This window comes from Gossypium hirsutum, chromosome D05 (assembly GCF_007990345.1).
Source record: "Gossypium hirsutum isolate 1008001.06 chromosome D05, Gossypium_hirsutum_v2.1, whole genome shotgun sequence".
Taxonomy (NCBI): Eukaryota; Viridiplantae; Streptophyta; class Magnoliopsida; order Malvales; family Malvaceae; genus Gossypium; species Gossypium hirsutum.
This window is the reverse complement of record NC_053441.1, coordinates 8,576,323-8,596,599: the sequence shown is the minus strand read 5'-3', so window position 1 is coordinate 8,596,599 and position 20,277 is coordinate 8,576,323. Positions and strand designations below refer to the sequence as shown.

The window sequence follows — 20,277 nt, the reverse complement described above, 5'->3', positions numbered from 1 at the left end:
TGTTGTTATTGTTTGGATATTATATAATTCTTATTTTATTGTTAATTTTGCTACTATTCAGATATATTTATTTATTAAGTTACACATATCTTAGTGTTATTTAAATATAAATATTTTTTATTTTCAATTTGTTGAAAAATATTTTTTAATATTTTTAGTATTTTTAATATATTATATTTTTTAAATATATATAATTTAATACGGGTCAAACCCAAATTTTAATAGTTTTATCTAAGTTGAGTTTGAACAAAAACTTGAACCCATTTTTCTAGCCAAGTCCAAGCATATCAATACGGTCTAAAATTTGGTACTTTCTGTTTTTAAAATTGAGTTAGTGTTAGTTAATATTTTTAAAATTGTATTTCAAATTTAAGCTTTTTCTCTTTGTTCGGCACTTTCTCTTTTTACGTGCCGTCTGACGTGTACACAAAATTTTACATTATTTTACCCCCTAAATTTCCGTTCCACTAGATCTACCCCGTTTTTCTTTTTTGTTCTTAAATTCATTCCTCTGCATCTCCACTTTGAAACTTCTTTTACTTGTATCAATTTTTAAAAAATCAGATCTGCAGAAATGGCAACTTTTGGATTTCTCACCATTGCTTTTTTCTTAGTTTTTGAACTCACCTTCGCCACAGATTCGCCGGCGCCTGCTCCCTCGCTCGGTGCAGACACATCACCGCTACTTGCTCCTACTCCGGTTACGGGATCTCCGGACTCGGCACCGTTAATCTCACCGGTGATGCCTGCTTCGCCTCCGGCGCCAATCGCGCCGTCCCCATCAGATCTGGCAGAAGGAGAGTCATCGCCTTCAAGTTCTCCTGCTCCTTCACCGGGCGATGCGAGTGATATCAACCACAGCAACAACAATGCAAAGGAAAGCGAAAACAAGACTGGTGGTGGCGGAGGACTGAACGGAGGAAAAAAAGCAGGAATCGTGGTGGGAGTGGTGGCAGCGGCGTGTTTGGTTGGCTTCGGTGGATTGGTTTACAAGAAGAGACAAGACAATATCAGGAGATCTCAGTACGGATACGCCGCGAGGAGAGAAATCCTGTGAAGAAGATTAGACGATTGCAGATTTATAAAATGGTTATAAGCGGTTATACATTATTACTTGCATTCGGTTTCAATTTGTGGTAGAAATGATTACTTGACAATTGAAATTTATTATCTTTGATTCTTTGTAAGGAATTGTCGTCCATTTTTGCAAGAAATTTAGTGAGTCGAGTATGTACCCTGCATTACCATCAGGTAGCCAACGATTGTCTATCTATTCGTTTAGCATTTGAATTTACGCCAAACTTCTTTGTTAATTGTTTCTCTTCCAATTTTGTTTTTGATAAGTTAAATATATATAATAATTTATATTTAATTTCAATTGATGATTTATGAAATTATAAATCGGTCAATGCACCATTTCAATTATTGGTGTTTATTTTGGGTAATTTTCCACTTTTATAACAGTTAGTACTACTCTTTCTATAAAGTTTAACATTTTTAAGAAAATCTTTTATTTCATTATTTGTCTTTGCACTTGAAATTGAGAAAGATGATGGAAATAATTGAGAGAACTCGAATCTATCAATCCAATAAAATGGGGTGCGTATAGACCTGTCCATGGGCCGGGCGGCCCGGTCTGATGGCCCGCCCTAAATATGGGAGGGTTCGGGTAAAAATATAGATCCGAAATATGGGCTTGGGTAAAAAAACGAGGCTATTTAAAAAACGAGCCGGGCCCCAGGCATCACTTTTTTGGCCTCGAGTCCGGCCCAGCCCGGCCCGAATATAATAAATATATATATTTTATTTTTATTTTTTAATTTTAAAATATTTTTAAAATATTTTTTATTTTTAAAATAATTTTTTAATATTTATTAAAAATTGGTCTGGCCGGGCCGGGCTTATGATATTTTTCCCAGGCCGGGCTCGGAAAAAAATTTTCGGCTCGCCTCCTAAGCCCGGGCCCAAAATATGAGCCGAAAATTTTTCCAGACCCGGCCCGGCCCATGGACAGGTCTAGGTGCGTACTTTATATATGTTGGGGAATAATACCCTGCAGAACTGTCTTCTTAACATTTCGCAACGTATTGAGGTACAGTAAGCCCATAGTCAATACGAACACAACGTGCTGGTATTTATACTGCTGTTATTTTTTTGGTTAAGTACTGCTCTTATTAACTTGTACGTGGATTCATGTGTTGAGAATACGAGTATACAAAGAAGGGGACGGCCGATGCCTGCTGCAATCTCCAAACTCGAACCTCCTAAACTTATTCTTCAGCAGGAGGGTCTACCCAGCGGCCATGATCTTTTATCAATTGGATCAATGCATCAGCGGCATGCTCCATTGCAATTCCACGCTTCACTACAGTCCCAAAGGTAATACAAATACTAGTTGTTAGGTTCACAACCGCAGTATGTCTATCTTCAAAAATACGCTACAGTACCTTGCCAACATAAAGGTCGATTTTTCCAGGAGCACCACCAAAATATCCGAAATCTACATCAGCCACTCCCCTGGGCCATTGACGATGCAACCCATGATTGCAATCTAAAAGAAGAAGAGTTATTATTTTTCTTTAAGCTTGTTATTTAAACTAAAACAAGGATTAACTTGAATATCATCGAATGTGAGGCAGGACAGAGAGGTGAGGATAAGTAATTACCGAAACTCCGGGCAAGTGTGACGTCTTTTCTCGTATTTGCGCACTTATTTCTTGAAGGTCACAAGATGGGCATGGAACATACTCCTGCAACCAGAGTTCAGGATTATTACATATAAACTTCTAAGACTGTTGTTGCTTCGTACTATTTTGAAGTTGTAACTCTTCTTTTTTCCCTCAAAGCTAGGACTCATACTGTCTTGGTATTCCTCATTCTACAGCACTGCAGTAAGTTGAAAGAAGTATAGTAAGTTGAAAGAAGTATATCTGAGGAAATCAAAATCCTGGTCCAGGGATTCTAACAAGACACCGTCTCCAAGTCCATCAACCAGATGAGCTCCAGCATTGGTGCCAGCATTAATGACCAAGTCATCCCTGCACGTAGAGGAAAACGTTATGAACTAAAATTATTATATTCATACATTGCACTTCCATAACAAGTACTATAGGGTTACTTACCTGTGAATCCCATTCAGAAACTGAATATGGTGGATTACTTACAGGGAAATCCAGAGCATTCTCTGATATGCTTAATCATGGACTGGTCTCATCAATTAGATCTGGATTGAATTTGCAAGCTTAACAAATTTGTAACGAGTCATAAGACAGGATTTACAAGTTACACCATTAATCCATAAGAGTTGAGCAAATTCAAGCCATTAACATTTTTCCCTCCTAGCTGCAAGCACTCTGCCGATTTTATCTTCATTGTAGGGTACTTTATGAAGAAGCATTGTAGCATCGATGTCTTTGAGGATTTCCAGCTCTTCAAAGGGCTCGTCACCACGAGCGGATACAACCAATCGCGTACCTGCAAGGTAATGAATTAATATGATATAAGCAGCTATATATAAGTTAAGAATTCAATGTAAAAATTAAGGAATAGCACCTTCTGGCAAAAGCTTGTAAGCTCCGGTTGGTAGTTCCTTCAGGTTTTATCCAGGGCCATAGCATTAGGCAATGGCTTTGTTAGCTGCTCCGGTAAAGGAGTTATGACCCCCCATGCTTATGTCTATCAGCCTTTTAAGAGCACGTAGAATAATATCGATCATTTCATTTCAATTGTTTTTTCAGAGAGATAGAGAGAGAAAGGATAAGAGATGAGTGGGAGGAAAGGAATCAGAGACTTCGCCTCCCAACAAAACAAAGCAAAAGAAGGCAGATTCTAACAGCATCACTGTCGTCTCTATCGGTGGAAGCTCCCTCCATATGATTGAGTCCACTGTCGCCAAGTCCTAAATCAAGATAGGCAATTCAATTGTGATGCAAGCCCACATAATGTAGCCAACTTATACGTGTATGGACCGAGAGTAGACCTTAAATGGCATGCCAACAACCAGCTTTGCTGCAAGTGACTTGTACAAGAGTTCCGGCGCCTGAATAGTGGAAAAAGGGATCAACAACATTCTCTACATCTCACCCAAAAAAGAAAAAGGAAGCTACCTTCAATTGATCCAGGGAAACAGGCATAAGTACTGAGCCATCACGGTGCAAGACACCACTATAATCAACCTCTTCACCCTGTAAAGAATAAATTGAAATATATTTTAATATTAAAATATTCAAACTATTGTTTTATGTGAAAACTTTGGGTAGCTTTAAAATATATTGTATATTTTGTTAGGGATCGACCTAATTAAGCAACAAGTAATAAAAATAGCGGAATAAATTAAGAAATTGAACACACAAATTTAACGTGAAAAACCCCTCCAAAGAGGATAAAAAACCACGGGCAGACATAATTTTACTATAATAGCAAAAGAACGAAGAGTACAAAAAATAGAAATAAAATTAAACCCCAAAAACCCGAAAACAAAGAACCCTCAAAACGTAAACCCAAAATTCTCTAAATGTGTTATGAGTTCTAATATCTAATGGTGTATTTACTAATGTTGTAAAATAGCCTACTTATAGCCTAAATTCATATGTCAAATAATAATAAAATAATCTAAACTAATCAGTGTTTGACTGAAACAAATAAACAGAGTTTAACTAAAAGATTATTTCTCAAATTTGACTGAAAATAGGAGTAATACTTAACAAATCTCCACATTGACTCATATTTCCACAACGCCATCTTTACCAAAGCCCGCCACGAGCCTATCTTGAACTATGCAGGGAATTAACTGAGTCGAATCTGTGCTTAGAAACTGGAAGACTTCTAGCCTTCGACTTGTACACTGCCAAATCAAAACTAACCCGGGTCTGATTTTCACGAACACAGTGCCCTAACTTTTCAAAACCTGCATCCAAAAGAGAATCTCTCTTCAACGAAACGGTCATACATTTTTCCCTCCTATGACCAAGTTGCCTCCGCTCAAAACGAGTTGACTTCGACTCGGTAACGGATGAGGACATACGATTTCACCGGTCACTGTAGGACCTTCCAGAATATAAAGACTGTCAATTCTTTTACCTTTTAACAAAACGAGAGCTCCACAAGATACTTTAATACCACTCGACTTGATGTTGATTTTGCATCCTTTCAAGTCTAAAATACTCAAGGAGATGAGATTCCTTCGTAAATCTGGTATATACCTGACATCTGAGAGTGTCCTAATTGTCCCATCGTGTGTCCTGATTTTAACAGTTCCAATACCAACTAGCTTACTAGATGAATCGTTTCCCATACGCACAACTCCACCTTCAACCGAACTGTATGTAGAGAACCATTTTCTATTGGTATACATGTGGAAAGAACATCCCGAATCTAGGATCCACTTGGACGTGAGCTTGGAGTTATCGCTCGTTGACACTAACAAGAAATCATCACCGCTTTCATCGGCCAAATTAGCACCAGCTACATCTTCCTCGTTACTCTCAGCAGCTCTTTTATTTCGCAGTTTATAACAATCTGCTTTGATGTGACCTAACTTTTTACAATAGCGACATCTTTTGTCTCGTTTCTTTGATGCTACTAAAACGGAAGCTTGCCTATCTGCCTTGCTATCCAAATGAAGCTCATTGTTGAGATTTTGTCGCTGTCATAAATCAGGGTCTCCCTGAAAGACTTGTATGAAGAGGGTAAAGAGCACAATAATAGCATAGCTTGATCTTCATCATCAATATGAACCTCAACGTTCTTTAAATCATTTAAAAGAGTAATGAATTGACTGATATGATCTCTAAGAAGCTCACATTCGTTCATGCGAAACGTAAATAGACGTTGTTTCAACACTAAACGGTTAGCCAAAGACTTAGTAGCATAAAGAGTTTCTAACATTTTCCACAAGGCGGATGAGGTCTTCTCCATCAATACCTCCTGCAATACTGTATTCGCGAGGCACAACTGGATTGCAGACAAGGCATTTTCATCAAGCTCTTCCCATTCTGTTTTATTTAGATTCTTAGGCTTTTCCCGGTAACAACCTTTTTCAAACCGGATTGAACTAGAATGCCATCATTCGAACTTGCCATAGATTGAAATTTGTCTCACCATCGAACTTTTCAATTTCAAACCTTGTTGTTGCCATATCTGAATGGGCTGATCTATGAAAATTGAACTAGCTCTAATACCACTTGTTAGAGATTGACCCGATTAAGCAACAAGTAACAAAAATAGCGGAATAAATTAAGAAATTGAACACACAAATTTAACGTGGAAAAACTCCTCCAAAGAGGATAAAAAACTACGGGCTGAGATAATTTTACTATAATGACAAAAGAACGAAAAGTACAAAAGATGGAGATAAAACTAAACCCGAAAACAAAAAACCCTCAAAACGTAAACACAAAATTCTCTAAATGTGTTATGAGTTCTAATATCTAATGGGTGTATTTACTAAGGTTGTAAAAGAGCCTATTTTTAGGCTAAATTCATATGTCAAATAATAATAAAATAATCTAAACTAATCAGTGTTTGACTGAAACAAATAAACAGAGTTTAACTAAAAGATTATTTCTCAAATTTGACTGAAAATAAAAGTCATACTTAACATATTTAATTCTTTGAGTAATTGTAATTAGTCAATCTATAATATATTTAGGCTCTTTTATTTAAAAATAATATATTTTATTATGAGAATATTTTATTTTTAAATGTTTTTATTTAAAATTTATAAAAACAATTTAAATCAAAATAAATTTATAAATAATAAGACTTCAACTTAAAATACTTAGATTCTTAAAATATCAGTTTTATCATTTTAACTAAAATTTTTTATAATTTTTAGTATTTTTTATAAATATATTTTTATCTAATTTATTAAGAAATTATATAAGAGCTAATTGAAATTTTGATTGAAATAGTAAAATTGAAATTTTGATTGAAATAGTAAAATTAAGCTTTTCAAAGTTATGTTATCTGAAGTTTAATTTTTTTTTATGATTTTTTATTAGTTTTATATAAAAGGATAAAACCAATGTAAAATCGCAAACATGTATTCCATATTTATATACCCTTTCGCAAGCACATTATAACCTAATAATTCATGGAAGCCTCTTGGGAGATCAACCTCAAAGACACAAATTTTCAAGGTTCCTTGATGTCTGGTCTTTGAACCAATCTTTTTCTTGTATGCTAGCCTATTTGATTTACATTACAGAAGGAAGCATCGATGCTTGAACTTTGTATAAATAATATATTATAGTGTGAAAGCCTCCATTTTCAGGTTCTCGAGTGAGCAACCGGTTCAGATCCCGGTGAAAGTTTCTGCATTTTGCTGGCTTACATTAGGACTTCTGTGTGTCTGAGGTGAATTAACAGCCCTAGGGGATTGGATTGGTGGATGAGTCGTCGTTTGCGATCTATGTCGCTGCTGCCACCAAGCCTGCCACCTTCTTCTCCATCGAAGGATTTCGACAATGATCGAACTCCCACTCATTGCAATACCAAATCCAGAAAATGTTGCCAGGAGAATTGATAGAATTGACTGTACTTTCACCTGCAGGCAAACAAACCATTAAATGTGAATTGATTTTAGTCAACCCTGTTTCAGGCATATTATAGTACTTTCAGAAATTTCATAACCGGGTTCAGTACAACGATAAACATTGCATCCATTGTTCTTGTTTGATCAGTTTGCTGTATGATCAAGTGCTGGTAATAACACTTCTCCAAGGAACACAGTTATCTAATTTACCAATGAAATTACCATACTCAAAAATTCCGTCTCACCGGTTTACAATCTTACAGTCAAGTAGTTTCGAATCAGCATTGCAAGGAAACCGGTGCTAAAATGTGTAAACAACCACTTACCAAAGAATAAAATATATGAGCGAAGAAAACCACCAAAGCAAATTGAATCGATGCGTAAACCCAGACAAATCTCCGCTGCACTGAATACGAAAGATCAGGTTTGAAGTTAGAAAAATCTTGACAACAGTTCACAAAAATTTCCTATCAAAGCAATAATTTCCTCCAAAATTTCACAGTTAGCAAAAATATGTGCAACCTACCCATTGTTGATGAAGTCATGGAAGAAAGGAGGCCAAGCACACACGAAAATGGAAGAGATATAGCAATTGCTCCGGTACCCATTTTTCCGACCTGCAGGTAAAGAAATATATATATCAAGGATATGAAGTCGTAAAACAGAGCAAACCAAATGAGAAATCAGTTATCTTACCAGAAGCTGCTCAAGAAAACAAAAATATGCAAGCATGCTGACAATGACAAGAACAGGGACCTCCTGCCAAACCCTGCAAACCTCAAACTAATAAGCTAGGAATACAGAAGAACAAGAAAATATAGAAATAACATAGAATTAAATAGTGCACTCCTGTAAATCAGATTTTACACAATATTTGACCTGGATACTTGTCGAATGTACTAAAAAGATAGGCATGATTGCCCTGAGAAGCCAAAGACATAACATACAATCATCAACAACAAATAATGGCACAAGTTACAACAAGGGAACAAGCACAGGGCATATTGATTAGAGAAAGACTTTGCAAGTCCGCAAGACACGCTTCCTTGTTTCAAATTTTATGATGAAGCATTCCAGATTTTATCATTACACCATTCATGCGTGTTTATCTATTTTTCTCTTCCATTTAAGATGACTTCTAACAAGAGAGAAGCAAATGCAAGGAATCTTGCGGATTGGAATCAAACAGCTGCACGTTATCACATTTTACCGGAATCCTACAAGTTTCAGCAATCATAGGTATATAATTCAGTCAATTAACAAATGGTTGTGTCACCTGTACCCTTGAGCATCAGCCTGAAGAGCACCGTTTCGAGCTCGAATACTTTGTATTCTTAAAAGAGTGACGGGTAGATTCTGAACCTCTTGCTTGCACACATCACAAGTTTTGTTGCCTTTGATGCTGAACCATTTCACGGCACAGTCTTTGTGTGCCAAAGCAAGTTCGCCTTTGCAACTGCATTCCATCTTCAGTGTTTCACCTCCTTCACACAATTCAACCAGACAAATCCTACAAACAGCCTCGTCTTCTGGTATGTCCTCACCATCAGGATTGCCATTTTCTGGATAATGAATTTACAGTAAGACCTTGGTTTGTAGTGATAGTTAATAGATCCCACAGGTACAGAGTGCAATTATCTTAGAACACGGTTACTGACCAAAGTTATAAGCTATTAGTCAAATCATAAGAGTTGATCTAACGGTGTAAGATTCCATTTTTGATGCCAATAGCATCTTCGAAATCGGAAGGACTTTTGAGGTAAAAAGGGGTTCTTGACGACAAACTTACAAACACTAACAAACTTGTACGGATTAATATAGAGTAACACTTCAAGATCTATTGTCTACTGTATCATAAGATATTTTAAAATTGAACATACACAGAAAATAGAGATAAAGACCAAGGAATACCAGCATCAGGTCCCACGGAAGCATTTGAACTTATTTCTCCTTCCTTTACTCGTGGAGTTGAGGGAACTACTCGGAAAAATGAATCCATTCTCCTTAATGTTGTTCCTTCCTTGTCATTTAAGGGAACAGAAAAAGAGCGAGATATCTGCAGCACATTACCTTTTCTCTGCAAAAGAACTAATAACTTCAAACAGTATGCACTCAAAATCCTTGTACAAAATTGATTAACTTCAGAAAGAAGAAACCCAAAAAGTATTTATAAACAAATTCATTCTACTTCACATTAACACAGGTTTAGATGCTCTTCATTTAACATCAAGGCCGTCTCACTTGACCAGGTCAATAGATTGTGTATGTTACATAATTCAATAATTCTAGCAACTAAATACCATGACATATGCACTAAAGTAAGAACAGAGCATCCAACTAGGTCAACCCAATAATATATACTCCAAATTTCACCATGCTCATTATTAGAAAAGATGATCCGGACCCAATAATATATGGTCATCCACAAAATATCGCAAAAACTTACACTAGAATTTACAGAGCCACCTAGGCTTCCACTGCTCGTAGGTTCCAGGTTCGCATTTGCAATTTGAGTTACTACAGGTAGTGACGCTGTCCTTTTTATCCTAGGAGTAAAAATCTTTGAAAGTGACAATGTCCTTGCAATGGAGGGCTTCTCTCTTAGTGAAGTAGAAGAAGATTCAGGCGCAAAGATTGCAGCATTTTCGATATCTGAATTAACATTTCTCTGCTTGAAGCTTAGTTTTGGCAAGAGACTCTTCAAGGATGATTTGCCTCTAGATGTGGAGGGACCTGGGGATCCACTAATTCTTGCATCAGATGGACTCGGTGTCAAGAGAAAATTCACTTTCCTGGGAGTCAGACTCGGCGTTGGGGGCATCTTTATTATGACAGACTCTTGAGAGGAGTCTTCAAAAGTTCTCGAGGGTATCTCTAGAGAGAGATTGCTTCGCCTCCAATGATGAGAACGAGTTGTTTCCTCGGTTATTCCTGTTGAATCATCAACCTGAAAAGAAAACACACGATAACCATTTATCTTTATTGTGTAAGAAAAATATACAAAAATGAACTGCCCTTGGCAGTTGGCACATTGACAAGCTATGATCTAAGGGGCTAGTGTCGCAAGAGAAACTACTTTGAAACCAAAGATGACATGACAGGGTGATTTCAGCTCATATTTTAACTACTTCCTCTGCAATTCAGATTTCGCCTGTACAAGTATTCCTCTTAAACGTTGAAAAGATCAATAGCACAGTTTCAGTTGGCCAGTCTCTGAAGCTATAATAAAGTGGTGGTCTCTTTTCCTCATAAAACGAAATAACCATGGAAACAGCCTAATATTAGATCAAATAAACATGCATGATCTGCGTCTTAGGTAAACCAGACACGTGCACTCATAGCAATTCCACAGTTCCAGCTATGAATTTTCACAATAAATTAATGCCGGCAGGTTCTGAGCTTACTTTTTTTTATAAAACTAGGCCGTATTCAGAGGAATAAGACAAATAGAACATCAACCAGGGCTCTACTGGCATAGAGATACCGCCAAATACTTCACCTCAAAACATCTAAACAAACAAAACTAAATTAAAAGGTCGTCAGAAGCCATGCAGATCCCAGAAAAGAAGGAAAGTAAAGATGGCTAAACTAGTTAACACCCTCAATTGCAGCTAACTCTTTTGTTCAAAAAGAAAACAACCAAAAAATATAAACAATCAATATCATTTGGTAACATTAAAAAAGAACCCATGAAAGTTCTCTTCAAGGTCTCAAAACCTTTGGAATGAAACTAAATCCTCTGCAATAACAGTTCCTACTCAATCCAAAAAGACAAAAGGGGGGGGATAGAAACGAAAACTTAAAACAAAGAAGCTGGAAAATACCTGTTGAACTGGAGTAGTTCTCTGGCTTGGACCACCTCCAAATTCATGTTCCACAGACACATGTTTCCCTTCAGTCCCCATTTTTTTCATTCAAAAAAAAAATCAAAGAAATCCCACGGAAACTAAATGACCCAAATAAACAGTCTTTTGAATAGAAAAAAATAACAATCTTTGTACAACTTTAAAAGGATACGAACATGGTTAAGGGATGAAGATAAGAAAAAAGGAGTTGCTGTAGGCTGGTGGGTTTTATCTTGAAAAGTGTGGGAGATGAAGAAGTTACGTAATTTTAAGAGTTCTCATTTAAGGCAAAGAAAAAAGATGGTGGGCTAGACATGGATTACTTACTCACATACTCTCTCTTCCCCACCACAACAACATCAACAAATGTCACAATTTACCACAACTTTCACTTCACTAACTTGTCTGACCTCATTCACCCAGTGCTTATGGACAAAAACCCAATTTATTTTTTTTCAACTCTTGGCTTAATCAAAGACCTTGTTACATCTGCGAGATTGCAACCATGGCTCCACTTTTTCTTCTTCTTTTCAAAGCAGCTGAAGATCAGTGGTATTAATACAAGTTGCGTGTTGTTGTTGGGTTTTAAGAGTGTTTTTATGTCTCGAATAAGCATCAAGCTTTCTCGTGAGAATTTCGCCCTATAAAAAGGATTTTCTCATATACCATACATCTACGTAGAAATAGGAACTTTGTTGCTATTAATAATATCAACTCATTGGAAGGATTATAATTAATGCAATTTTTCAGCCTATTGGATTCATACACGCATTCCTTTTGATAATACTATAGAAGAAATAGGATTCATTCTTTCAAATGGGAAGTTATGTACATGTTATAATTACACAAATTTCATATGTATTTTGATGTAAAACATTAAATTGAAATCTTCTTTTTTAAATGTAATCATGTATGATATTTTTATTATTATTACAACATTCTATTATTTAATTAGAGAAATTAAAGTATCAGTCTTTGAATAAACAAAAAAACAAAGGAATCATGAACTGAATCAATGGAGAAGATCTGCTGTTTTCTTTTGGCACCAATTGGCAAATATTTATCAAGGATTGTAATAATTCAATCGAGAACAATGATGTTAGCTTTATTTAATAAACTCAATTGTTGGTGGTGGGTATCATTAGGAAAGCAGCAAAGCAACATTGGTCCTGCATTTTGGCCATTCCTTTCATTTGAACAGAGACATGATAATTTGATTAAATTATATAATTACAGTTGGGTTTGTTCGACATGACAAAAAAGTAAAAAATAAAACAAAAGGCTAGTAATAATTTTTCTTGAAAACTGACTTAAGAAATTTATTTTCTTTGTTATTATATAAATCTAGTATTAATATAAAGAAGTTGACTTCATGAATTAATTAAATATTATTTTAGTAGTAAAAATTGTATTTTTTAAAAAATTACTTAATAAAAAAATATTAAGATTTAAAGTTCTGCCATTAATTTTAAAAATAAACTAACGAGTATATTGAACTTTCGATTCAGTGGGTCTCACTAATTTTTTTTTTATATTCTTCAAATTCGTTTTACAATTTGTGATTGCCTCTCTTAATAATGTCATTTTTAATGTTCAAACATGTATTCTCTCGTTATATTTATCGGTGAGTTCAGGTCTCTAGATAATCAAGCATCAACTTAATTATAAAATCAATAAAATCTTATTTTTTAGAAAGCCAACAAATATTATTATAAAATTATTTAGGTATTTTAATATTTTTATATGATATCTAAAAACCTACTTAAATAGTTTTTTTAGAAGAAAAAAATTCCTCTAAAAACTCTATTTTTTATTAATAATAACTACCTACCTACTCATATAATAACACTCCCACTGGATAAATAAAAAATAAAGCTAATTATTTGGTACATAAGAGCTGGGATTTTTTAGCTCCACAATTAGATTGTAATTTTATTATATATCTTTAGTTTTAAATATAATTTATTGATACCCATTATAAAGTTAAAGATTCTGTCTAGTAAAATCTATAAGCAGAATGTTAATGAAAATTATTAAAATCGTATTGTTGTGACAACTAAATCTAAATTAAATGGATAATAAGGTAGTGGCGTGACCAAGTGAAATGTTCCAAAGTCGGTTAATATTAATTCCTCAGTTGGATGTATTGACACCTCACAATCTAATTTAAATGTAAAAGTAATTAATTTGATACAGTAGTGTCCCTCTAACCCAACCTATAACCTATTTGGACATTTAAAACTCAAAATCTGGGTTGAAAATGAAACTCGGATCCTTGAGCTTTAGCTACCATTTATTGTTTTCTAACTTTATTACGACAGAAACCAAAATTTCTTTTCTTTTTTTTTTGCTTTTTCCTTTTAAAAGAGAAGCAAAAAAAGGAAGTTCTTAGTTTGAAGAAGGTGAGTGAACCGTCGGATTAACAGTAAAAAATGGGTCACCCTTTGCCTTTGCTTTTTTATTCAAAAACGACGTCTGCTTTACGTCCAAAATGGTCTGTCACTGTTGTTTCATACTCATCCCCTTAAACTTTGGTCTTAATTCTATCTAATCAGACACTAATCTACGCAAGTTTTAAATTTTAACATAAATATATTATATATCAGATTTGGCAAATTGACAGAGCTTGAGTTCTTTGATTTAAACAGTTCGAATTGTTAGATGTTGAATTTTTAGCTGCAATAACAGTGGAAGAGTGCAGTCAAGTGGAAAGGAAAGGGGAAGATGTGTTAATTGGATTTAAATGATTGATGTTGCAATGAAGATTATGGCAATCCAAATGGTAGGAATGGAGGGACCCTAAAAGGGTGGAAATGAGGGAGGGAAGTTGACAAGACTTTACAAGTCTTTAATGGCCGCTAAGTGTTAACCGTAAACGCCACCTCCTCCACTAGCTAGGGTTTTATAATTATTTATTCATTGATACTATAAAGTAATTGAAGAATGACGATGAAACATGAAAATGACCATATTCGTACCACTTTTCAACGTCAAAATATGTGACTCACGATTTCCGGTTTCACATCGTTGGAGGTGGGACTATTGAGTTACGTGGAGATCTAATGGTTGTTACCAACCAACTGAGCGTGTAACGGATTTCGTTCGATGGATTAAGTTTTCTTTTGGGGCGACAATGAATTAGTTTTAAATGTTAGGGTATGCATGCATGATTGGTTTCTCGAAAATGACTTGTGGATACAAAAGGATTGTTCACTGCAAATGTATTTAGTATTTTATAATATTAAATTGTAACTCATGAGTCATGAGACCTTAGGTTTAATTTTAAATAATTCCATCTTATATTTTTATTATATTAAAAATATTTTAAAATATAAAATCTCTTCCTTAATTAGGTATCTTGAATTGGTGAAATTTAAAATTTTGGGGATTTTTATCATGCTAACGTACTATCATTTATCTTATACGTCAAGTATTTATAAAAATAATAAATAAATTAATCATAATTAAAATAAAAAATGTATAAAAAGTTCATAATTTTTTTTAAATGGCATGGAGTACGTGTGAACTGCCATGCAAGTTGTCGTGTTTAAAATTTTAACATTTTAGTTAGTATTATCTGTAATGGCCTAAATTCAAGGTTATCGGAATAGTGGTTTTGTAACCACAAATCTGATTTAAAGATAAATTTATTTTAATATTTTAGTACGAATATTGATATGATAGGAAAATCGTATGAAAATATAGATAGAAGAATTTTACCGATTTAGTGGTTAGTTAGAAAAATAAATTATTTAAGAAATTGGGTAAAAACAAGGTATCGAGACCTTGATCTCATAAAATGAGTCAAAAATATTTTTATAAATATTTATGAAATGTCAGTAATATGGTATTAAAATTTCGTTAGAAAATTTTAATGTTTGGGTAGTCAATTAAGTGAAAAGGACTAAATTGAAAAAGGTGTAAAAGTTACTAGAAGGATTAAATAGCTCAATTGTTAAATGAGGAGGGACATAAATTGCAAATAAGCCCAAAAGTAGATGGGCGGCATAAGCTGAGAAAAATTAAGAGAATTGATGAAATAAGGGTAAAATGGAAAAATAACAAATTTTACTAACATAAAAATAGGATATCTAGAATTCTCTTCATATTTTCTTCATTATCATCAGTCAAAAAACGTCCTATGGGTTTATTCAAGCTGGTACTTCATAATTTTTGCACCAAGTGAGTTAATCCTTGCCTTTTTCTTGTAATTTTTGTGTTTCTAAGACTTTTACAACTAGGTCCTATTACTAAATTCATTAGTTTTTGATTTTATGAATGAAATTGAAAGTTTATATGAATATGTGCTGGAATTTTATGATGAAATAGCATGAAATTGAAGCTTTAATTTATTTATGAGATGATTTTATTAGGTAATTTCGATAGAAATTTATTTGTAGGACCTAATTGTGAAAAAGTTTGGAATTAAAGTCTAGTGCTAAAATTCTGATTTCCAAAGGTTATAAAGTAGTTTAAAGTGATAGAATAAAGTGTTAATTGAGAAAAATAAGCTCAATTGAGAGGTTAATTGAGCAGGGATGAAATTATCATTTATTGAAAGCTTAGGGGAAAAATGGTTATTAACATCATGCACTAAAATAGTTTTGGACAGTAGCAGTAGTCTAACTTTGAAAAATCACCAAAAATTGTAGAGATCGAATTAGAGGATGAATAAAATATGAAATTAAAGCTTATTGAGTCTAATTTTTTTATAAAAGAAACGGTGTAAGCAATGGAATTGTAAATCATGAAATATAATAGATTTTGTGAGACAAGGTCAGAATGAATTCGGGTTCCTCTGTTCTGACTTTGAAAAATCATCAAAAATTGGAGAAAAATAATTAGGGGCCTAAATTTATATTTTTAAAATCCTTAATTAGTCTATTTTTAAAATAAACAAACAAGAACATCATCCGAATTCTGTACAATGATATAATTATTTTTTAGTGAAGAGGGATCGGAACTGTCAAATAGTGAAACAGGAGAAACTTTAAAGAATAAACTGTACTTATTGACTAAATCAAAAATTCTGAAAATTTTATGGTAAGAAGATATGTGAGTCTAGTTTTGGGTAAAATTAGCGGATCTTAATTTGGAGTTTCGTAGCTCAAGATATAAATAATTTAATGACTATAACTCAATGAGACAGCTTTGAATGCACTATGAATAATAATGGAATTATAGAGAATGTTACATATGAACATGAAATGTATTAGATTAATGATTAAATTTATTTATTTAGATCCAGAAAATTCAAATACGAAGCTAGATCGAGGAAAAGAAAAAGTTTAGGATTAGTAGATTTTTGTTTACGAACAAGTATCGAGGTAAGTTCGTGTAACTTGAATTATATTCTTAAATACTTGAAATGTTTGTTATTGATGTGAATATGATTTGAATGTTCATTATATGAAAATTGATAAAACATTGATATATTTGATAAAAAGGAAAAGAAATCCAGTTGAATGGAAGGAAAATTCGATAGATCTTTGAAAAGGAATTGACAGTAAAAATGATCTAGCCCGGACGAGTGATCCTATCCTGATACAGCCCTCCCGAAGAATATGTGGAAAATGGATTTAGCCCGGACAGGTAATCCGAATTAGGGTCTAAATTTAACCTGAACCGGTAATTCAGATCCAAACTCATTAGAGAAATTGTCATTACAGAGGATTTAGCCTGGACTGGTAATCCCGACAATACTCTATGAGTTTATATTACAGGGGATTTAGCCTAGACTGGTAATCCCGCTGTAAGGATGAGGTTCACGGGAGTGTGCTCTCTGAAATGGAAATGTGCGCACATGAATATGAATTGACGGACTCGGATTTGTACACTTAGGTGTACCCTTGAAAATCCATCGAAATTCTAAGTAGTTCAACGAGATAAATATGGAAAAATAACAAGAGAATGGAAATCATGGAATTGATGAGCTCATCAATCATGGTATATATTATTGATACATGGAAATTATTGGACTAATTTGAATGTTGAGTTTGTGCATGATAGGGGAATAATGTATTGAATGGGTGTATGAATGTTTATTGCATTGTATTGAAAATATTAGGTAAGTATAATTCTTGTTATATGAACTTACTAAACACAAAGTGCTTACCTTGTTTCTTTTTCCTCTGTTTTGTAGTGTTAAGAGCTCGGAGGTTGGATTCGGTCAGAGACGTATCACACTATCAACCTCAAGATCTCGGTATATAAAGAAACTTTATTTTGGAAATCAATGGCATGTATAAGCTAGTAAAGTAAATGTTAATGTGAAATGAATGTATGGTTAACCATTGGTATGGCTAACAAATTTTGGTTTTGGTATGTGATGAGGTTATCTTATGAATACGTTAAATCTATCTTGAAAATATGTTGAAATGGATTGGTTGTGTTGGATTAGTCTCGATTTAAAATTGTAGGGAAGATTAGATATTTATAAATGGGTTATATTGAGTTAAAAAAAAACTTTGAGATTTTGTGAAAAATTTTATGGTTTCGATTTAATCCTGGTTTGGTCCCTATGTATGTTTTGGGCTTCGGAGGCCCATCCAAGGGATGTCATGACATGTTTCGATAAATGAATAGTGTTTAACTCGTAATAACGAAAAAATTTATTCAGTAAAATCTGGTAATGCCTCGTACTCTATTCCAGCGACGAATACGGGTAGGGGGTATTACATTATCATTTTGATTCTTTTTCAAAAGGCTAATAGTCAAATTTGACTCTTTTTAAAAGGTTGATGAGTAAATTTAACTAAAAAAGAATTAAATTGACAAAAAATATAAACATCAAAGACAAAATTTGATATTATACTTTTGGTAATTTGTCAATTAGTATCTAATCGACTTACTACCGTGTACACAAAACACTTGATTATTGAAATAATTGATAAGTGATAATAATTAGGTTTGGTTTTTCAAAAAAAAAAAAAGAATGATTGTTCATTGAAGCAATTTCTAAATAAATGTATAATAAAAATGAATTTGATAAATTGTTATAATTTTACAAAAAAAATTTGAGATAAAAAAAATACTAAAAAGACAAAAATTTATAGTAAGGAAAATTTAGTAAGATGTGTTTCAAACAATCTTTTTTTTTTTTTTTGTAATAAAGCTGGCATTCATAAAACCCAACAAAAATCCAAACTACAGCAAACAGAAGACATATCGTCAAAAACAAAGCAAAACAACTAAAACCAAAAAACGAAACAAAAACCCAAAAGAATACCAGCAAATTTCCAAGAAAATCAGCAACTAAATCTCCAAAGGTCGGAAAACTAATAGCTTTGAGTGCAAACAGGAGATTCTTAGAACCTTCTCCAAACCTCAAAGCCCACTCCCAGATTCGTCCCGACAAGACCATTCATGGCGATCCAACTCCGCTACCTCAATAACCTTTGCTGGTGCCTCTTCAAGCCAAAAGCAAGGCAATTTCTGTTTCCGGCCTACCATCGCCAGCTCATGCGCCGCTATATTTGCCTCACTGGGAATAAAATTGTAAGTGATCTCTTCAAAAGCTCCTGCCAATCCTTGAATATGTTGTGAGATATGACAGAGAATAGATCTATCGGTATCATTTGAGACTAGTTTCTTAATAACAATTAGTGAGTCGCCCTCTAAGACTACCTTCCTAAAACCTATATCCAGGGCAAAATAGACAACCCTCTCACACGCTCTCGCCTTAGCCACAATAGCATCTACGATGCCCACCATCGGGTACGTACATGCACCCATGATTAGACCCTCAGAATCCCTAACTAGTACCGCTGAAACAGAAAGATTAGAAATACTTGCGAAGGAGGCATCAAAATTCAGCTTAATAACCCCGGGCATAGGAGGTCTCCACAGAGCATTCCTTTTCATACTAACAGTCAAGTCTTTAGCTTTAGCAAAACTTAAGTCCTGATAGTAGCTCTGAATAAAACTAACCAGATCATGGAGCTCAAAGTTTAACCCCTTATTGACTAGTTTATTTCTTTTGTACCAGAGAGCCCATAAAGAGATAGCACTAAGTTTCTTTTCATTCATATTCATTGCTAGAAAGGCACTGACAAAATTTGTTGTTCCTTCCGAGGTAAAAACACCGAAATCCATTGAGAGCTTCAAAAGAGACCACAGCTGCCTCAAGACATTACAGTACCATAATAAATTGTGGGAGTCCTCCGGCTCTGACTTGCACAGAGGGCACACCGAATCGACCCGCAACCTCCTTTTCACCAAATTCATGAAATGAGGCACATAGTCTTTAAGAAGACGCCAGAGATGGATCTTAATTTTAGCAGGGATCTGAAGATCCCAAATTAATGTATACATTTTACTGTAACTTTCAGATACTGTTTGCTTGGTCATACTTGTAATCAAAAACCTGTATCCACTCTTAACTGAATAATCCCCAGAGGCGTCATGCCGCCAAACTTGCAAGTCAGGAGACCCACATCCGGCAATGGGGAGTCGATTAAGGACCTCCTTTTTCCAGGTACGGGTCTCTTCATCTAAAAGTTGATCCACCGTGGTTCATTGAGTATCTATAGATTGAACTAACAGTCTACCATTCCCAGGCCCTGGTATCCAGGGATCATTCCATATGTTCACCCTAGCACCGCTGCCTATCCGCCACAGTAAACCATCGTCAAACACATCCCTGGCACTACAAATACTTCTCCAGGTAAGTGAAGGGTAAGACCCCACTTTAGCTGAAAAAATATCAGAAAAAGAAAAATAACGGGCTTTAAAAACTCTTGACAACAGACAATCGGGCTGAGAAAAAATTTGCCAGACTTGCTTAGCTAAACTAAACACCAAATCTTATATATTCAAATTAACCAAGATAAAGTATAAAACTATACACGAACTTTATTTTAATATCCAATATTATACATCAATTTTAATTTTGTACAA

The 20,277-nt window shown here is 34.3% G+C and overlaps 2 protein-coding genes and 1 pseudogene across 4 annotated transcripts; 1 reads left to right on the top strand and 2 right to left on the bottom strand.

The window, feature by feature from the left end:
- The first annotated feature begins 376 nt into the window (after nucleotides 1-376).
- Nucleotides 377-1,313, top strand: LOC107906213 (predicted GPI-anchored protein 58). Its single transcript, XM_016833149.2, has one exon. It carries the CDS (start codon nucleotides 575-577, stop codon nucleotides 1,055-1,057), a length of 483 nt encoding a protein of 160 aa, XP_016688638.1. The 5' UTR covers nucleotides 377-574; the 3' UTR covers nucleotides 1,058-1,313.
- An 816-nt stretch (nucleotides 1,314-2,129) lies between these two features.
- LOC107902735 (4-hydroxy-3-methylbut-2-en-1-yl diphosphate synthase (ferredoxin), chloroplastic-like) lies at nucleotides 2,130-5,293 on the bottom strand (annotated as a pseudogene).
- A 1,734-nt stretch (nucleotides 5,294-7,027) lies between these two features.
- On the bottom strand, nucleotides 7,028-11,991 carry LOC107906212 (uncharacterized). Of its 3 annotated transcripts, none has more exons than XM_016833146.2 (8): nucleotides 11,359-11,991; nucleotides 9,981-10,481; nucleotides 9,446-9,611; nucleotides 8,811-9,096; nucleotides 8,231-8,303; nucleotides 8,061-8,151; nucleotides 7,861-7,940; nucleotides 7,028-7,546 (listed from the first exon to the last, which is right to left on the bottom strand). In XM_016833146.2, the coding sequence occupies exons 1-8, from the start codon at nucleotides 11,446-11,448 to the stop codon at nucleotides 7,295-7,297; spliced, it is 1,539 nt and encodes a 512-aa protein (XP_016688635.1). In that variant the 5' UTR covers nucleotides 11,449-11,991; the 3' UTR covers nucleotides 7,028-7,294. The 3 variants fall into 3 exon arrangements, with proteins under 3 accessions (XP_016688635.1, XP_016688636.1, XP_016688637.1); XM_016833147.1 differs by having other exon boundaries at nucleotides 8,817-9,096; nucleotides 11,359-11,988; XM_016833148.2 differs by lacking the exon at nucleotides 11,359-11,991 and adding an exon at nucleotides 10,939-11,064.
- Between the last annotated feature and the right edge of the window lie 8,286 nt (nucleotides 11,992-20,277).

Bases quoted from the DNA above. Each gene is read 5' to 3' on its own strand.
- LOC107906213 (XM_016833149.2), top strand. From the start codon at position 575: ATGGCAACTTTTGGATTTCTCACCATTGCTTTTTTCTTAGTTTTTGAA.
- LOC107906212 (XM_016833146.2), bottom strand. From the start codon at position 11,448: ATGAAAAAAATGGGGACTGAAGGGAAACATGTGTCTGTGGAACATGAA. The intron at 10,482-11,358 runs GTATTTTCCAGC...TTTTCTTTTCAG, and splicing joins GAACTACTCCAGTTCAACAG to GTTGATGATTCAACAGGAAT. The intron at 9,612-9,980 runs GTAAGTTTTTGC...GTTCTTTTGCAG, and splicing joins GTGGCTCTGTAAATTCTAGT to AGAAAAGGTAATGTGCTGCA.